Source organism: Neophocaena asiaeorientalis, unplaced genomic scaffold (genome assembly GCF_003031525.2).
Source record: "Neophocaena asiaeorientalis asiaeorientalis breed wild unplaced genomic scaffold, Neophocaena_asiaeorientalis_V1.1 scaffold79, whole genome shotgun sequence".
Taxonomy (NCBI): domain Eukaryota; kingdom Metazoa; phylum Chordata; class Mammalia; order Artiodactyla; family Phocoenidae; genus Neophocaena; species Neophocaena asiaeorientalis.
The window spans coordinates 4,863,570-4,879,058 of NW_020175402.1; the positions used below are offsets into that span (position 1 = coordinate 4,863,570).

Sequence of the window (15,489 nt, forward strand, 5' to 3'; positions counted from 1 at the left end):
TAGAATCCCTGAAAAGACTAAGATGATGAAATTCAATACAAAAGTAAAGTGGTTGGCCTTAGATGGCTGGGACCCGTCCCGCACATTAATAGAATTGAACGTTGAATAAAGCACTCATCACATAATTTGCAGGGACCAGTTTAAAATGACAATGTGGAGTTTCTTGTTCAAAAATTATTGAGAATTTAAGAGGACTTCCCTGGCAGTCCAGCGGTTAAGACTCCACGCTTCCACTGCAGGGGGCAGGGGTTGGATCCCTGGCCGGGGAACTAGATCCCGCATGCCTCGGGGCCAAAAAAAAAATTTCAGGACTTCAGCAGAAGAGATTAACCCAAACACAGAGCCCTTATAAGCTCGGGGACCCTCCAGATTTGTATGGAGTATGTGATGATGCCGGAGGTGGGCTGTCATTCGGGCAAGTCCCTTCTCCTTTCTGGGCCTCAATTGACTCATTGAAGGGTTAGAAGAGATGACTAAGAACACTTTCCACTTCACTGTTCTACAAGCTGGGAGGTCATTCCCATAGGAACAAAGTTCGTGCCTTTTTAGCTTCCAAACCCGCAGGAGTTGGGCCCAGGGCTTTCTGGAAGGCTCCATAAAAAGCGTCTGGTGACCATAGCAACTCACACCAAACTCAGGGGCCCTCGTCTCCGCCCACAGCTTCACTGACGAGCTCGTTGATTGGCTTAGCAAGTTGACCAATGGCCGGCGAAGCGGGCTGTTTGCCGCGCGATCAATGGCTGCAGGCCGGAAGAGAGGCGGGAAGAGAGAACAAGCAGGCGGGCCTGGGCGGCTGGGCGTGTGCGTGTTTCCGGCTCCGCTGCGGAAGGCCGAGAACTAGAGCGGCTGGACCGGACGCGACCCTAAGGAGCGGAGAGCGCGGGACGCGTGTGCGGAGCTCAGATTTCGGAGTGAGGCTAGCGGCCGGCACGATGGGCGGAGAGCAGGAGGAGGATCGGTTCGACGGCATGTTGCTGGCCATGGCGCAGCAGCACGAGGGCGGCGTGCAGGAGGTAACGGCCAGTTCGGCGTTGGCTCGGCCTGGCCCACCCGGGATGCCCCAGCCACGCTCTCTCCGCCCTTCTCTGCCTTCAAGGGCCGAGATACACCGCTGGGCCTCGCGAGCTTTGGGATTCCCCCCGCATTCTTGCTGCACTCCAGCTTCCGGCCTGGCCTCCTTGCCTCAAGTCTTGCACTCGTATCAGTCATGGGACCCCGGGGCCCCTCAGTAGTTCCTGTCTTAGCAGCTCGGCGTCCCTGCACCCGCCCCTGGAAAAGATCCAGAGTCTTGGGATCTCTCCCCGCCCCCCACGCTTTTTCTCCCACATACTTCTGGTCCCGTTTCTTTTCTGCTGGCCGCTCCCGAAGAGCATCCTTTAGGATGAACTGTTCTAGACATTGAGATTTGCATGTACCAAGACTTGGAACGAGCGGAAGAATGTGTGCGGTGTGTGGGGGTGGGGGTGGGGTGGTGATGTTAACACGTGGTCTTTTTAGGGCTTGAATGAGGGAATAGGAGACCTGTGTTCACAATTGTTCTACACCACCTATCAGCTTGAGACCGTTCCACGTCTCCAGGCCTCAGTTTCTTTCTTTGAGACAGAGCTACGAATCCTTATTTCCTGAATTTGTAGGAGAGTAGTCTTGAAGTGAAGGACAGTGAGGAATTCTCAGTAATCAGGCTTGAACATTCAGCAAGTATCTGTTGAGTGATTGATGTGTGCAAGAACATAATTCATGCGTAGTGACCAGACCCAATAACACGTAGTGTATGAAGGATAAAAACCAACTAGTCGAGATTCTAGAGTTTTTGTTTTGAACCATGGAAAGTTCAAAAGGTAGAAAAGCCTATCAAAATCAGTCTTTCTATAAAGAAACTGAAGGAACTTGCCCAAGATCATCCAAAAGGGTCCTGACCTAGAGGGGACCAGAATCCTTAGGCCAGTGTGTGCTTTCCACAGACCATTTCTGATTCTTTGTCTCTCTGGGGACAAGTTTTCATGGAGCTTTCCATTCCCATTCTCTCATTTAGGTGCCTGTGGTGGCCAAGGACTCCTAAGCCCTTTGAGGTGGGAAGAGTGCTATTAATTTGGAGATGTGAAAGGCTCCCATCCCCCACCCCCCTTAATTGTTGACACAGTTGGATTTGGGAGTGAGTTTGTTTTTGAGTGAATTGAAAAAGTGTCTAGAAGCAGGAATTGAAACCATTGAGATAAATTCTAGCATCAGATTTAGAACCACTCACTTGGGCAAATCAAAGGGCTTAGTTGGTGTGAAGGCTTCAAGGTTACTGTGCGGAGCTGAAGCGCTGGCCACGCAGGCCCTGAGGGCCCGCGGTCCCAGTAGAGTCTCTGTGGTGCACCCTATGGCGTCTGGAGGTGGTGTTCCTACTGATGATGAGCAGGCCACTGGGCTGGAGAGGGAGGTCATGCTGGCTGCATGCAGGGACTAGACCCGTACAATATGCTCGCCCCAAAGGCAGCCTCAGGTACCAAGGAAGACCCTAATTTAGTCCCCTCCATCACCAATAAGCGGATAGTGGGCTGCATCTGTGAAGAAGACAACAGTGCTGTCATCTGGTTCTGGCTGCATAAAGGCGAGGCCCAGTGATGCCCTAGCTGTGGAACCCATTACACGCTGGTGCCCCACCAGCTGGCCCACTGAGCCCCTGCACTAACTCACTCAAAATGTGATGTAAAGTTTCTTCTTTCCAATAAAGACTAGCCATTACATTGGCTTCTCCTCCAAAAAAAAAAAGGGGGGCTTAGTTATATGTGCTAATCTTAGGTCACTACTAGGTCTTTTCATTCAGCAAAAATTTTATTGAGCATGTACTCTGAGTCAGATCTGGTGCTAGGCATTGGGGATGTAGACAAAGTCATGGTTCACAGTGCCTGCTTGTGAGGAGTTCACTCTCCCGCAGAGGGTCTCTTGCTCTGGGTGAGACACTGCTAAGCACCTCACCTCCATTACCTCCTTTGGTCCTCACAGAGGATCCTCACCTATATCCCTAGAAATAGGTCCTGCTGCTGGTTCTGTTTTATGGAGTTAAGAAGCTTTCCCAAGGCCATAGAGCTAATGTGTATCAGTCTGATACCCAGACCAATGCTCTTAAATGACTTGGCTGCACTGATAACCCAGCCAGAGTTAGTTGGTCTTAACCTTCTTTGTTTTTTTTTTGTTTGTTTGTTTTGTGGTATGCGGTCCTCTCACTGCTGTGGCCTCTCCTGTTGTGGAGCACAGGCTCCGGATGCGCAGGCCCAGCGGCCATGGCTCACGGGCCCAGCCGCTCCGCGGCATGTGGGATCCTCCCGGACCGGGGGATGCGCAGGCTCAGCGGCCATGGCTCACGGGCCCAGCCACTCCGCGGCATGTGGGATCTTCCCGGGCCGGGGCACGAACCCGCGTCCCCTGCATCGGCAGGTGGACTCTTCCCCACCAGGGAAGCCCCTTTAACCTTCTTTGAAGTGGTTTCATTTGTTCCCCTCCTCCTAGCTCTGCCCTAGTAACTCAGCCAGTGCCACTCTGGATGGGCTTTTTATTTTGTGGAGAGGAAAGCTGGATCCCAGGTGTTTCAAGCCCTGGATGCAGAGGAGTGTCCAATATCCTCAGGCTGCTTCTAGCACCACAAAAAATGTGGAACACATATACACATGCACACCAGAAATGAGAAATCTGCCTTTCGGGTGATCTAGGTAAGGTTAGGCTAGGCTTCCTGGCAGAAGTGACTAAGTCAGGGCCTGTTTTCTCAGTGGGGAGGCTCGGGGCAAAACAGTCCAGTCCCAAGTTCCCTTCTAGACTAAGGAAGTTAGCTTCTGTGTAGGTGAGGGGCTCCCAATATGGCATCTCTACAGCTTTGGTCTTTGTCTTCTTTCAGCTCGTGAACACTTTCTTCAGCTTCCTTCGACGCAAAACAGACTTTTTCGTTGGAGGAGAAGAGGGGATGGCAGAGAAGGTGAGTGTTGGGGACCACTGTCCCTTGGGCAGCTCTGTTTCTCCAGAAGAAGAGCTTACTTGGCCTTCCTTTGGCATAATAATAACCTATAGCAGAAGTAAAATGCCAAGGGCAAAGAGTCGGGGAAGGGAAGCAAGCTGTCATTTATTGAAGCCCCTCTCCTTGCCAAGTGCTTTATCTGCCCTATCCCCATGGTCCTTTAGAAGTTTGAGAGGGGCAGATGTTACTATCCTCATTTACAAGTGAGGAAATTGGTCTGAGTTACGGGAGAGCCAGGGTTGTCCAAATATTTGAGCTGAGTTATGGGAGACCCAGGATTGGAGCCAGAGTCTGTTGTAAAACTGCCTTCTGCCCCTGACACCATGCTTTTTGGTTCCTTTTCCATTGAGGTTTTATCTAATTACCTAGCTGGGAGATGAGAGTAGGCAAATGTTAGAAATTGAGCTTAGAAGACAGAGATATAGGAAAACTCGAAGCCAGCTATCCCAGTCTTCCCAGATGCTATAAGCAAAAGTTCAAGGATTTGAGAATTGCAGGGTTTAAAAAAATTCTTTTTTTAAATTGAAATAGTTGATTTACAATCTTGTGTTAGTTTTCAGGTGTACAGAAAAGTGAGTCAGATATATATATATACACACACACACAGATATATATATATATATATATATACTTTTTCAGATTCTTTTCCATTATAGGTTATTACAAGATACTGAATATAGTTCCCTGTGCTATACAGTAGGTCCGTTTTTTTTTTGTTTTTTTTTTTTTTGCGGTACGCGGGCCTCTCACTGTTGTGACCTCTCCCGTTGCGGAGCACAGGCTCTGGATGCGCAGCCTCAGCGGCCATGGCTCACGGGCCCAGCTGCTCCGCGGCATGTGGGATCTTCCCGGACCGGGGCACGAACCCGTGTCCCCTGCATCGGCAGGCGGACTCTCAACCACTGCGCCACCAGGGAAGCCCCAGGTCCTTGTTTTTTATCTGTTTTATATACAGCAGCGTGTTAATCCCAAACTCCTGGATTATCCCTCTTCCCCTTTCCCCTTTGGTAACCATAAGTTTATTTTCTGTGTCCGTGAGTCTATTTCTGTTTTGTAAATAAATTCATTTGTATCACTTTTTAAGATTCCACACATGAGTGATATCATATGATATTTATCTTTCTCTGACTAACTTCAGTTAGTGTGATAATCTCTAGGTCCATCCATGGTGTTGCAAATGGCATTATTTCATTCTTTTTTATGGCTGAGTCATATTCCTCTGTGTGTGTGTGTGTGTGTACACCATATCTTCTTTATCCATTCCTCTGTTGATGGACATTTAGCTTGCTTCCATGTCTTGGCTATTGTAAACAGTTCTGCAGTGAACATTGGGGTGCATGTATCCTTGAAGACCATGTTTTTCTCTGGATATATGCCCAGGAGTGGGATTGTAGGATCATATGGTAGCTCTATTTTTAGTTTTTTAAGGAACCTCCATACTGTTCTCCATAGTGGCTGCACCAATTTGCATTTCCACCAGCAGTGTAGGAGGGTTCCCTTTTCTCCACACCCTGTCCAGCATTTATTATTTGTAGACTTTTTGATGATGGCCATCCTGACGGATGTGAGGTGATTCCTGAGAATTGTGTTTTGTGGTATGGGTTCTGATACCTTGAACATCTTCTAATTCCTTAGATTGTGATTATGTTTTTGAAGATTGGTAAATGATGTCACCTCACTGAACCGTGATTTTTATAACCTTGATATTTGTTTTCACTTAAATTTAAGAGACATAATAACAAGAAGGAGATTTTTTGCAAACTGCTTTCTGTGGCTTCAGGGTTCTAACAAGCTGAAATGCTTGATAATGTGTCTTGATGGTCTGAGGCTACTCTGTTATAGACACTTTGGCCTGGAGTAGGAGTCCTGGGTTCTTGGTCTAGCTGTGTGGCCTGGTTGATTTCCCACCAATTCTCTGGTCCTTTTAATCTTCACATCTGTAAAATGAAAGAAGGTGGACTCACTGACCTGTAGGGCCCTTTGTGGCTCAAATACTCTTTCTGTATTAGCACTAGCACCTCCCATTTTTCTGTGGGCCACGACCTTGTAATATCTGCATTCATTCATTTGTAAACTAATGTTTATTGAGCACTAAACACTTTGCCTGTGTTAGCTACTATGACAGAGCCTTCAGGATTATAGAGGTGAATATAGACAATGGTCTTTGTTTTCATGGATCTCACAGTGTAGCCCCCTTACAAACCGCCCCGCCCCCCCAAAAAAAAGACAGTGAAGAAGTGATGGGTGTTAGGGCGGAAGTGATGGGTGTTAGGGCGGAAGTACTGGGAGCATAAAATGGGGACTAACCTAGGTTGGGGGCTCAAGGAAGACTTGATGAGAAAGAGGTGCCTGAGGTGTGAAGGATGAGTAAGATCGCAGGCGGAAGGGAGAGAGATGAATAATACTGAGAAGTGGTGTCTCAGGTGTCACGGGATGATGGTGTCACTGCTGCGTACTGGATGTCCGCTGGTCCCTCTTAGACCTCGTTACGCTCCTTGGCTCTTTGTTCCCTTAGAGTCAGCTCTTTCCCAGGAGGTTGGTCCGACTCTCAGGCAGGCAGAAATCTGTCTAGCCTTCCTGCCTGGTCTCCATTTGTAACACCGGTAACTTCTTTGTATTGGGGACCTACTGTGCACCAGGCCGCCAGATGCATCGTTTCCAAGTGCGTTGGTTAAGAACATGTTCTCTGGAGCTATAGGCAGATGTGAATGGGTCCTGGTCTCCCCCTCTTCCTGCTTGACAGCTGTGTGGTGTTGGGTGAATCACTTTCTGAGCCTCATTTTTCTTCCCTGGAAGAGGGGATAATCTTTCCCTCACAGGGCTGTTTTAAGGCTAAAAAGAGGTCATATAGTGTGGCTGGCACATGAGGATCCAAGTTCACAGACCCTTTTTTTGGACCTCTTGGGGCCAGATGTGTTTTGGGGTTTAGAATTCATCGGATTTTAGGAGGCAGTACAGTGCATATATTGTACATTACGTACAGTAGCCCAGTCCAGGGCCCGGAGCAGCATCATGTAATGAAACATTAATATTTCTACAGAGAAATGTGTAGCAATATTTATACCAAGTGGGAGATATGGCTCCCACTGTAAATGACTGTAAATACCTTCATGCTACAAACTTAGAGAAATACAAAAATACTTTTAGTTTTTATAGCTTTGGGGCTAGGCATTATGGATTCGGATAAAGCCATAATGATCTAAGCAGTATGTTATTGACATAGGAAGAGACGAATGGACTAGTGAAGCAGAATAGAGAATCCAGAAAAAGTCTAGCACGTATGAGGATTTAAGATGTGTCCCATAAGGTAGGTAATTCAGTTCAGTAGGCAAAGGACGATTTAATGATTCATGCTGCTACAACTGGCTACTGGTAAAAAAGCAAAACGTGTACCATACTATACCATCTGTTTTACTCATATCTAAAAATGAATTGCAGATCAAGAAGAGCTTAGTAAGGAAAGCTGGGAAACTATGTATAACCTTGTGTGGAGGAGACCTTGCAAGGATAGAAACCTGGAAACTACAGAATAAAAGGTAGCTGTTTGCTTCTTCTAACATAGAACACATGTGTGGCAAAAGAGACGTAATGACATATGAAGTCAGTTGAAAAACAATAGATCTGGAAAAGCATTGCAGAGGACATAAAATTTAATAGCCAACTTAATATGCAGGTAGTCTTGTAAATTGACAAGAAAAGGATAAACAGAAAAATGGGCAGTTCCCTGAAGAACATGTGAAAAGATGCTTAAATTCAGTAGTAATCAAGGAAATGGAGGAGAAAGAAACAGTGAGATGCCCTTTTTTTTCTGGTCAAACTGACAAAAATATTTTTTTAAAAATTGCTTACAGGGATGTGGAAAAAAGGGTACTCTTCAGACATTGCTGGTAAAAGTGAATTATCATAGCTGTTTAAAAACTTATTATAAAAGATGTTCAACATCACTAATCATTAGAGAAAGTCAAATCAAAATCACAATGAGATGTCGTCACCTCACACCCATTAGGATGGCTTCTATCAAAACCCCAGAAAACACCAAGTGTTGGCAAGGATGTGGAGAAATTGGAACTCTGGTGCACTGTTGGTGGGAATGTAAAATGGTGCAGCTGCTGTGGAAAACTATGGCGGTTCCTCAAAAAATTAAAAATAGGGCTTCCCTGGTGGCACAGTGGTTGAGAGTCCGCCTGCCGATGCAGGGGACACGGGTTCGTGCCCCGGTCCGGGAGGATCCCACATGCTGCGGAGCAGCTGGGCCCGTGGACCATGGCTGCTGGGCCTGTGCATCTGGAGCCTGTGCTCCGCGGCGGGAGAGGCCACAGCAGTGAGAGGCCCACGTACAGCAAAAAAAAAAAAAAAAAAAAATTAAAAATAGAACTATCATATGATCCAGCAATCCCACTTCTGGGTGTATACCCCCCAAAATTGAGAGCAGGGTCTTAAAGAGAGATTTGTACACCCATAGCAACACTGTTCATGATAGCCAAGAAGTGGAAGCAACCCAAGCGTTCATTGATGGATGAATAAACAAAATGTCATGTATACACATAATATTATTCAGCCTTTTAAAGGAAGACAGATAAGAGCACATATTGAATGATTCCATTTATATGAAGTTCTAGAACAGGAGTGTGTCTTCTCCCTCAGATGTGTCCCCCTGCCCTATGGTCAGGATCAGGACCTCATGCCTTTGGGTTTAGCTTACATTTCCCTCTGGGGTCTCCCGGCCAGGCTGGTGGGAACCACCCTTTGCTCCCCTATCGCCCAGCCTAGGTCAGGGAGCGCTGTGTTCAGGTATGCCCACTGAGCAGTCTGGGGCTGTCTTTTAGAACTGGCCCAACCCTCCTTACTGCTTCCCCACTCTGCTGGTCTGTGGTTCCCAAAGATGTGTCCAGTGACAGAAGCTTGGCTCTGACAGCCTGCCAGTTGGTACTCCTGCGTAGGCTACGTGCTCCCAGCGATCTCTACGTGGGGCTGGGCCTGGGTAAAGCTGGTGGGAGGAGACTGGGAGGAGGGGGTCAGAGGCTGCTGTCATTGGCCTTGACTGTGCCTGGTGGTTCAGCTCTGCCCTCATCTAACCTCCAGGAGCTAGGAAAGAACAGGACGGAATGGGACGTAACATGATTCACTGGAGCTGGAAGAGGGGATGGCTCCACTCCTGCCTCCCCTTGGCCACTCCTTGGCAGATGGCTTGAGTTCAAGGTCCTGATTAGGGACTTGGGACCAAGGCCCCGTGGTGGAACAGCCTCTGCTGGCGTAATTGTGCCATGACTGATCCCTTCTGTTGAAGCAGAATGGCCTTCAGGTGGCTCATTTCTTTCTTACACACACCTCATTTTGTTAACCCATTTGGTTTGGGGGTTCTTTTGGTACCGTTTGACCTTGAAGAGTGTGGAGCTACTGAAGTGTGGTGTGAGGTTGGAGGTTTAAGGGTAAGAGGAGGAACTGGCCTCAAATGAATGAGAGGCCACAGGGCATTTGGCAGAACCCTAGATCTGGGAGCCCCTGGCTGACTCCAGTGACCCTGAGCCCCACGTGATTCCCCTCAGCTCTTGCAGATCCCTTTCTCCCTGTAGCTATGGCTCAGAGATTCTTGAAAGATGGTTTGTTGACCGCTGATCATGTGGTGGGTGCCCTGTGAGGCCTCCTCCAGGTGTGTGGGTTGACACAGAGTTGGGTTTCCTAAGTTGGGTAGATTCCTAGGCCTGCCAGAGGTGAAGAGGTGAAATTCAAGAGACACGTGAGCTGGTCCTGGAGGATGAGTAGGAGTTTGCCAGGCAACCTGGGAATTGGGGCAAGGACACTATAGGCAAAGAATAGCTATGTAAGACTGCTTTTAGAAATAAGATAGAAGCACAGAGAGATGACCTCAGGGTCACACAGGTAGGAGTAGACCAGGATCTCAAATGTAGGTGTGACTCTCACGTATGCACGAGAATTGGCCAGGAGGGCTTGTTACAAATACAGATTGCTGGGTCATATCCTCAGAATTTCTGATGCAGGAGGTCTAGAGTGGGGCCTGAGATTTAGCATTTCTAACAAATTCTGGGTGACGCTGTTGCTGTGGGTCAGGGGAGCGCACACTGAGAGCTGCTGGTGTAAAACATGAGGTAGAACCATTTCTCCCATTGTATTTTCATAGCAGAGAAGGTGCTTCTCTCCACCTTCCACCAGCTGACACTGAGTTAGCCTCAGCCAGGTGACACATGTCATGAGAGCTGATGAAACTGGGGCTCAGAAAGTGTCAAAGTTGTTTACTTGTTCAAGGCCACAGAGCCAGACAGGTGGCAACAGTATTGGGGTTGCTCTTGGGCAACAGGAGGACCAGCTAGCAGGATGTGCGTTGGAAGCATCCTGGGAAGGTTTCATGGGAGAGGTAGGATTTGAAATGGATAGCTTGCAGGCTGAGGAGAGGAGGAGACTACCTTTTCCCTCAAGAAAGGTCTCTCTGGCCTGAGAGCTGGGGAAAAGCTTCTCAGAGGGGCTGAGGCTGGAGCTCTGCTTCTAACAGCTTCACTCCACAGTGAAGGACTTTTCAGAGCACTTATCATTTGGTCTGCACAACATCCCTGTGAGGTAGGGACTCATCCTTGCTGATAAGGAATCTGAAGCTCTTAACAGGTTAAGTAATTTGCCAAAAATACAATAGCTAGTGCGTGACAAAGCCTGGATCAGAATGCAGTTTGTCCAGCTTCAGTGTTGGGTCTTAGTCCCTGGACTGCCTTGCTTTTTTTAAAGTGGTCGCTGTTTGTTGAAGCAGATTCTTTGCAGGTATTCTTACTACAACTCAATGATATAGGTGTGTATTAAATCCCATTTTGTAGATGTGGAAACTGAGGTTCTGAGTGCAGTGCCTTGCCCAGGCACTCAGCAAATAGGGATAGGACTGGCCTCACGTCTTGGGACATGTCCCGTCCCCTGATGCCTCATTGCCTTCTCTTCCTTCCTCAGCTTATCACACAGACCTTCAACCACCACAACCAGCTGGCACAGAAGGCCAGGCGGGAGAAGAGAGCTCAGCAGGAGACTGAGCGGCGGGAGAAAGCGGAGCGGGCAGCCAGGCTGGCCAAGGAGGCCAAGTCAGAGACCTCTGGGCCCCAGATCAAGGAACTGACTGATGAGGAGGCCGAGAGGCTGCAGCTGGAAATTGACCAAGTAGGAGTGGGCTTCTCTCCCCTGCCCCCCTGATCCCCATTGGCACTAGAAGTGGGTACCCTCTTGCCAAATGTTTTGCCCTTTGCCACAGAAAAAGGATGCAGAGAGTCATGAAGCCCAGCTCAAGAATGGCAGTCTCGGCTCACCAGGGAAGCAGGTGAGATGGACTGGGGCCGCTCAGGACTAGCAGGGGGCTTGGGAACTTCCGGGGACTCTTCAGCCTTTCCGTTTCTCTGGAAAGCCTTCCCCTTCCCCACCCCACCCCTCCTTAGCTTTGGGAATCCTCCCCATACTTCAAGATTCCACACTGGACCAAAGTGGGTTAAAAAAAACAAAACAAAACCCACTGGCTTTAAGCCTTGGCAGGAAAGCCCAAGAGCCAGGGAGGGCAGTGCCTGTCCAGGCACCATTTGGGTGGGCTTGGGTCCGTGGGCCCAGCCTGGCCCTTCATGTGGATCACTCTGACACGCCTGGGGCATGTTCCCCTCAGGGCTCCTCCCATTGACTTGAGTCCAGCTTCCCAGATAATCCTTGGGGCACTCATTTGGCTTTGCAGAGGTTCTGGTCTGAGACTAGGGTCTCAACCCTAGAGACACAGAAAAAAGAAGTTGATCATTTGTCAGCATGGTTTTATTTTAGAACAGCCCTACTGATGGCCACCTCATGACCTGTTCTGTGCTGGGCTTTCTTCCTGAGTCCTTTGGCTTGAACTGCCAGCTGGGTGGGTCCCGTGGGCCCATCTCTGACTGTCACACGGTCTAGCAGTCTGAGCTCAGGCTCCTAGTGGGCCGTGGACTGGGCAGGGAACAGGTCTGTACTGTTCTGTGGCTGTATGCCCAGTGCCAGCCCTGGGCCTGGCCCAGTGGGGTTCAGTCTAGGTCTGTCAAGTAAGTAGCTGAGCACCCCAACTGTGAGCAGGAGGCTGAAGAGGCTGAGGAGGAGGAGGACGAGAAGGACAAAGGGAAGCTGAAGCCCAATTTCGGCAATGGGGCAGACCTGCCCAGTTACCGCTGGACCCAGACCCTGTCGGAGCTGGACGTGAGTGCAGGGGCTGGGGCTGAGGTGAGGGAGCCAGCCCGGGGCCCCTCCTGACTGCTCCTGCCCCGTGCAGCTGGCAGTGCCCTTCCCCGTGAACTTCCGGCTGAAGGGGAAGGACGTGGTGGTGGACATCCAGCGGAGGCGCCTCCGGGTGGGGCTCAAGGGGCAGCCGGCGATCGTGGACGGGGAGCTTTACAACGAGGTGAAGGTGGAGGAGAGCTCGTGGCTCATCGAGGACGGCAAGGTGGTGACGGTGCATCTGGAGAAGGTGCGAGAAGCCCCGTCTCCTGGCCTGTGTTGTGACTTAGGGAGGGGGGCTGCTCATGAACTCGGAGACCGTGCTGGGGGCCTGATGGACATACCTTTTTTAATCCCCACAACGAGACTTTTAAAGTAGGTCTGTCTAGTTTTAGAGTCAGGAAAAGGGTAGCTCAGAGATTTGCCCAGGCTTTTGCTTCTAGGAGGAGGTGGAGTTGGGATCAGAACTGTCCTTAGTACCAAAGCCTTTTCCTTTCCATTAGGTTTGTACATGCATTCAATTCAACAAATACTTGAACACCTACTACGTGCCAGAGACTGTTCTAAGCACTGGAGAGAGAACAGTGAACAACACGTAGAAAACTGTGCCCTGAGGAAGCCTATGTTCCCTCCCTTACATCCTCAGAGAGCTGGGATTACAGACACCAGTAAACGAATGTGGTCTCTGTAAAGTGCCAGGGGTCCAGGGAAGGCATCCATGGCACATACCACCTGACCCAGCCTACCTGACTGGCCTTGGCTGCCTTTGTGCCCTTGCACTTGCATTTCCTCCCACCTGGAATGTCCTTCCCTGCTTTTTGTTGTTGGGTTTTTTTTTTTTTTTTTTTTTTGCGGTACGCGGGCCTCTCACTGTTGTGACCTCTCCCATTGCAGAGCACAGGCTCCTGATGCGCAGGCTCAGTGGCCATGGCTCACGGGCCCAGCCGCTCCACGGCATGTGGGGTCTTCCCGGACCGGGGCACGAACCCGCGTCCCCTGCATTGGCAGGCGGACTCTCAACCACTGCACCACCAGGGAAGCCCCTTCCCTGCTTTTTAATGTGGTTTACTGCATGTCCATAAAGGCCTAGCCCATCCATGTATTGCTCTGACCTCTCCCTCCATGCTGGATGAATATCTCCCTCTGTACTTTTTTTTTGGTATAAATTTATTTTATTTATTTATTTATTATTTTTTGGCTGCGCTGGGTCTTCGTTACTGCACATGGGCCTTCTCTAGTTGCGGCCAGTGGGGGCTACTCTTCATTGCGGTGCGCGGGCTTCTCATTGCAGTGGCTTCTCTCGTTGCGGAGCATGGGCCCTAGGCGCCCGGGCTTCAGTAGTTGTGGTGCATGGGCTTAGTTGCTCCGGGGCATGTGGATCTTCCTGGACCAGGGATCGAACCCGTGTCCCCTGCATTGGCAGGCGGATTCTTAACCACTGTGCCACCAGGGAAGTCCTCCCTCTGTACTTTATTCTTTCCGTTATCATGCTGATGTGTGACTGTCTCCGTGTCTGTCTCCCCCAGCCACTGGGGAGGGCAGAGGTCTTGTTCATTTGCACCCTAGGTCCCAGTACAGGCCTTCGCAGGTCCCCAGTGCAGGACGTGGATGGGAGAGAGTTTGGTGCTGGAAGGGTTGGGTGGTTGTTCCCAGGGCACAGAGCAAGCCACCACCCATCCCCCGGTGGTCCTCCTCTTCCTCTCAGATCAACAAGATGGAGTGGTGGAGCCGTTTGGTGTCCAGTGACCCAGAGATCAATACCAAGAAGATCAATCCTGAGAACTCCAAGGTGAGCCCTGGCCGGTTGGAGGAGCTTCGGTTGGGAGGTGAGGGGCCTAGGTGGCCCCAGAGCTTCACCCATCCCTGTCAATGCCTGCCCCCCAGCTGTCAGACCTGGACAGTGAGACCCGCAGCATGGTGGAGAAGATGATGTACGACCAGAGACAGAAGTCCATGGGGCTGCCCACCTCAGATGAGCAGAAGAAACAGGAGATTCTGAAGAAGTGAGCAACTGAGAGATGGGGGTTTGGGGAAGGTGTCTGGGGCTTGGACCTGGGTGACAGCAACGAGTGTGTACTGAGCGGAACACAGGAGCTGCCCTGCCCCTTCCAGGATGAGCCAGCCAAGTTTATGGCTTTATAGCCTTGGCTTGCCTCCCGTAATCACTTGGTGAGGTCATCTTGAGGGCAAGGCCACCTCAGGGTAGGAAGGGGTAACAGGCGGTCATTGTCACCGACAGAAAAACAGTGCCAGTGTTGGCACCTCAGCTTTCAGCCTCAGGTCCTCCAGTGGGCCTTAGAGAGAGTCCTTGGGGCCTGGCTCCAAGTCGCTCAGCGTTCTAAAGAGTTCAGACCTCATGTGGGGAGCTAAGAGAAAGGGACTAATTTGGGGGAGAGGGATGGCCTGTTTCACCTTCTTCCTACTTTCCCTCCCCAGGTTCATGGATCAGCATCCAGAGATGGATTTTTCCAAGGCCAAATTCAACTAGCCCCTGTGTTTGCCTCCCTGAACTCTTGGGGCTGAACTCCCAGCTACCCACCTTCCTTTCCCACCCTTCCCTGGGACTTGTGGGCCTCAGGGCTGGGGCAGGCATGGGGCTGGTCCACACAGGTCTGAGGGCATCATGGGAAAAGGGCTGGGGCCTTGGGGGTGTCTTGTTCCATTTGGCCTGCTGTTACACATTAAAACTATTTACCCAATTCCACCTGTGTCCTCTCTTCCCTCTGGCCTTTCCCTGGGGGACAGGCCTCTTATGGCTGATGCTGGGGTCTGGGGGCTTGTCTTCTGGCCCAGGTTCTGCCATGTGATCAAGGGCAAGTCCTTGCCCCTCCCTGGGGCTCGGTTTCTCATTACTTAAATGGAGGATTTAAACAAGGCTTTTAGTCTGTGTATGATTCTGAGCAAAAGTGGCCAAAGGGACCAGAACATATGTCAGATTCTCACAGGGGCCCATGACTCAGCAAAGTTTAAGACCAGCCCGGCTTGATTCCATTTTCATCTCTAAGACAATTTCCCACAGCAATGGGTCTGTCCTCTAGCCCTGGAGCAAGTGTTTCTAAAACTACACTCTTATTTCCCAGGGGCAGAGAGCAGCAAAGGCTGGGGAACCGCCCAGGCCTCAGATTGGCTGTGTGTGTGGTGGGGATCTGGCCGGGAAGGCAGGGTGAAGCCCAGTGGAGCCTGTTGTGTGTCTCTGACCTGGACCTCTGCAGATTTTAGGGCTTCACAGAGTGAGCCACCGAGGGAGTGCCAGGGCTGGAGAGGTGTTCCCTTCGGTCCACATCCAG

At 50.2% G+C, this 15,489-nt stretch overlaps 1 protein-coding gene and 1 pseudogene across 1 annotated transcript; both read left to right on the forward strand.

Annotated features, from left to right (window-relative positions):
* Nucleotides 1-813: 813 nt before the first annotated feature.
* NUDC (nuclear distribution C, dynein complex regulator) lies at nt 814-14,904 on the forward strand. Its single transcript, XM_024766944.1, has 9 exons — nt 814-1,013; nt 3,878-3,955; nt 10,943-11,146; nt 11,238-11,303; nt 12,065-12,184; nt 12,258-12,452; nt 13,908-13,991; nt 14,087-14,205; nt 14,639-14,904. The coding sequence occupies exons 1-9, from the start codon at nt 933-935 to the stop codon at nt 14,688-14,690; spliced, it is 999 nt and encodes a 332-aa protein (XP_024622712.1). The 5' UTR covers nt 814-932; the 3' UTR covers nt 14,691-14,904.
* On the forward strand, nt 1,439-2,748 carry LOC112414277 (cytochrome c oxidase subunit 5B, mitochondrial pseudogene; annotated as a pseudogene).
* Nucleotides 14,905-15,489: the final 585 nt, after the last annotated feature.

Excerpts from the sequence above, each read along its gene's own strand:
- NUDC (XM_024766944.1), top strand. The coding sequence starts at position 933 with ATGGGCGGAGAGCAGGAGGAGGATCGGTTCGACGGCATGTTGCTGGCC. Across the intron at positions 11,304-12,064 it reads TCGGCTCACCAGGGAAGCAG|GAGGCTGAAGAGGCTGAGGA; the intron begins GTGAGATGGACT and ends AACTGTGAGCAG. Across the intron at positions 12,453-13,907 it reads TGACGGTGCATCTGGAGAAG|ATCAACAAGATGGAGTGGTG; the intron begins GTGCGAGAAGCC and ends TCTTCCTCTCAG.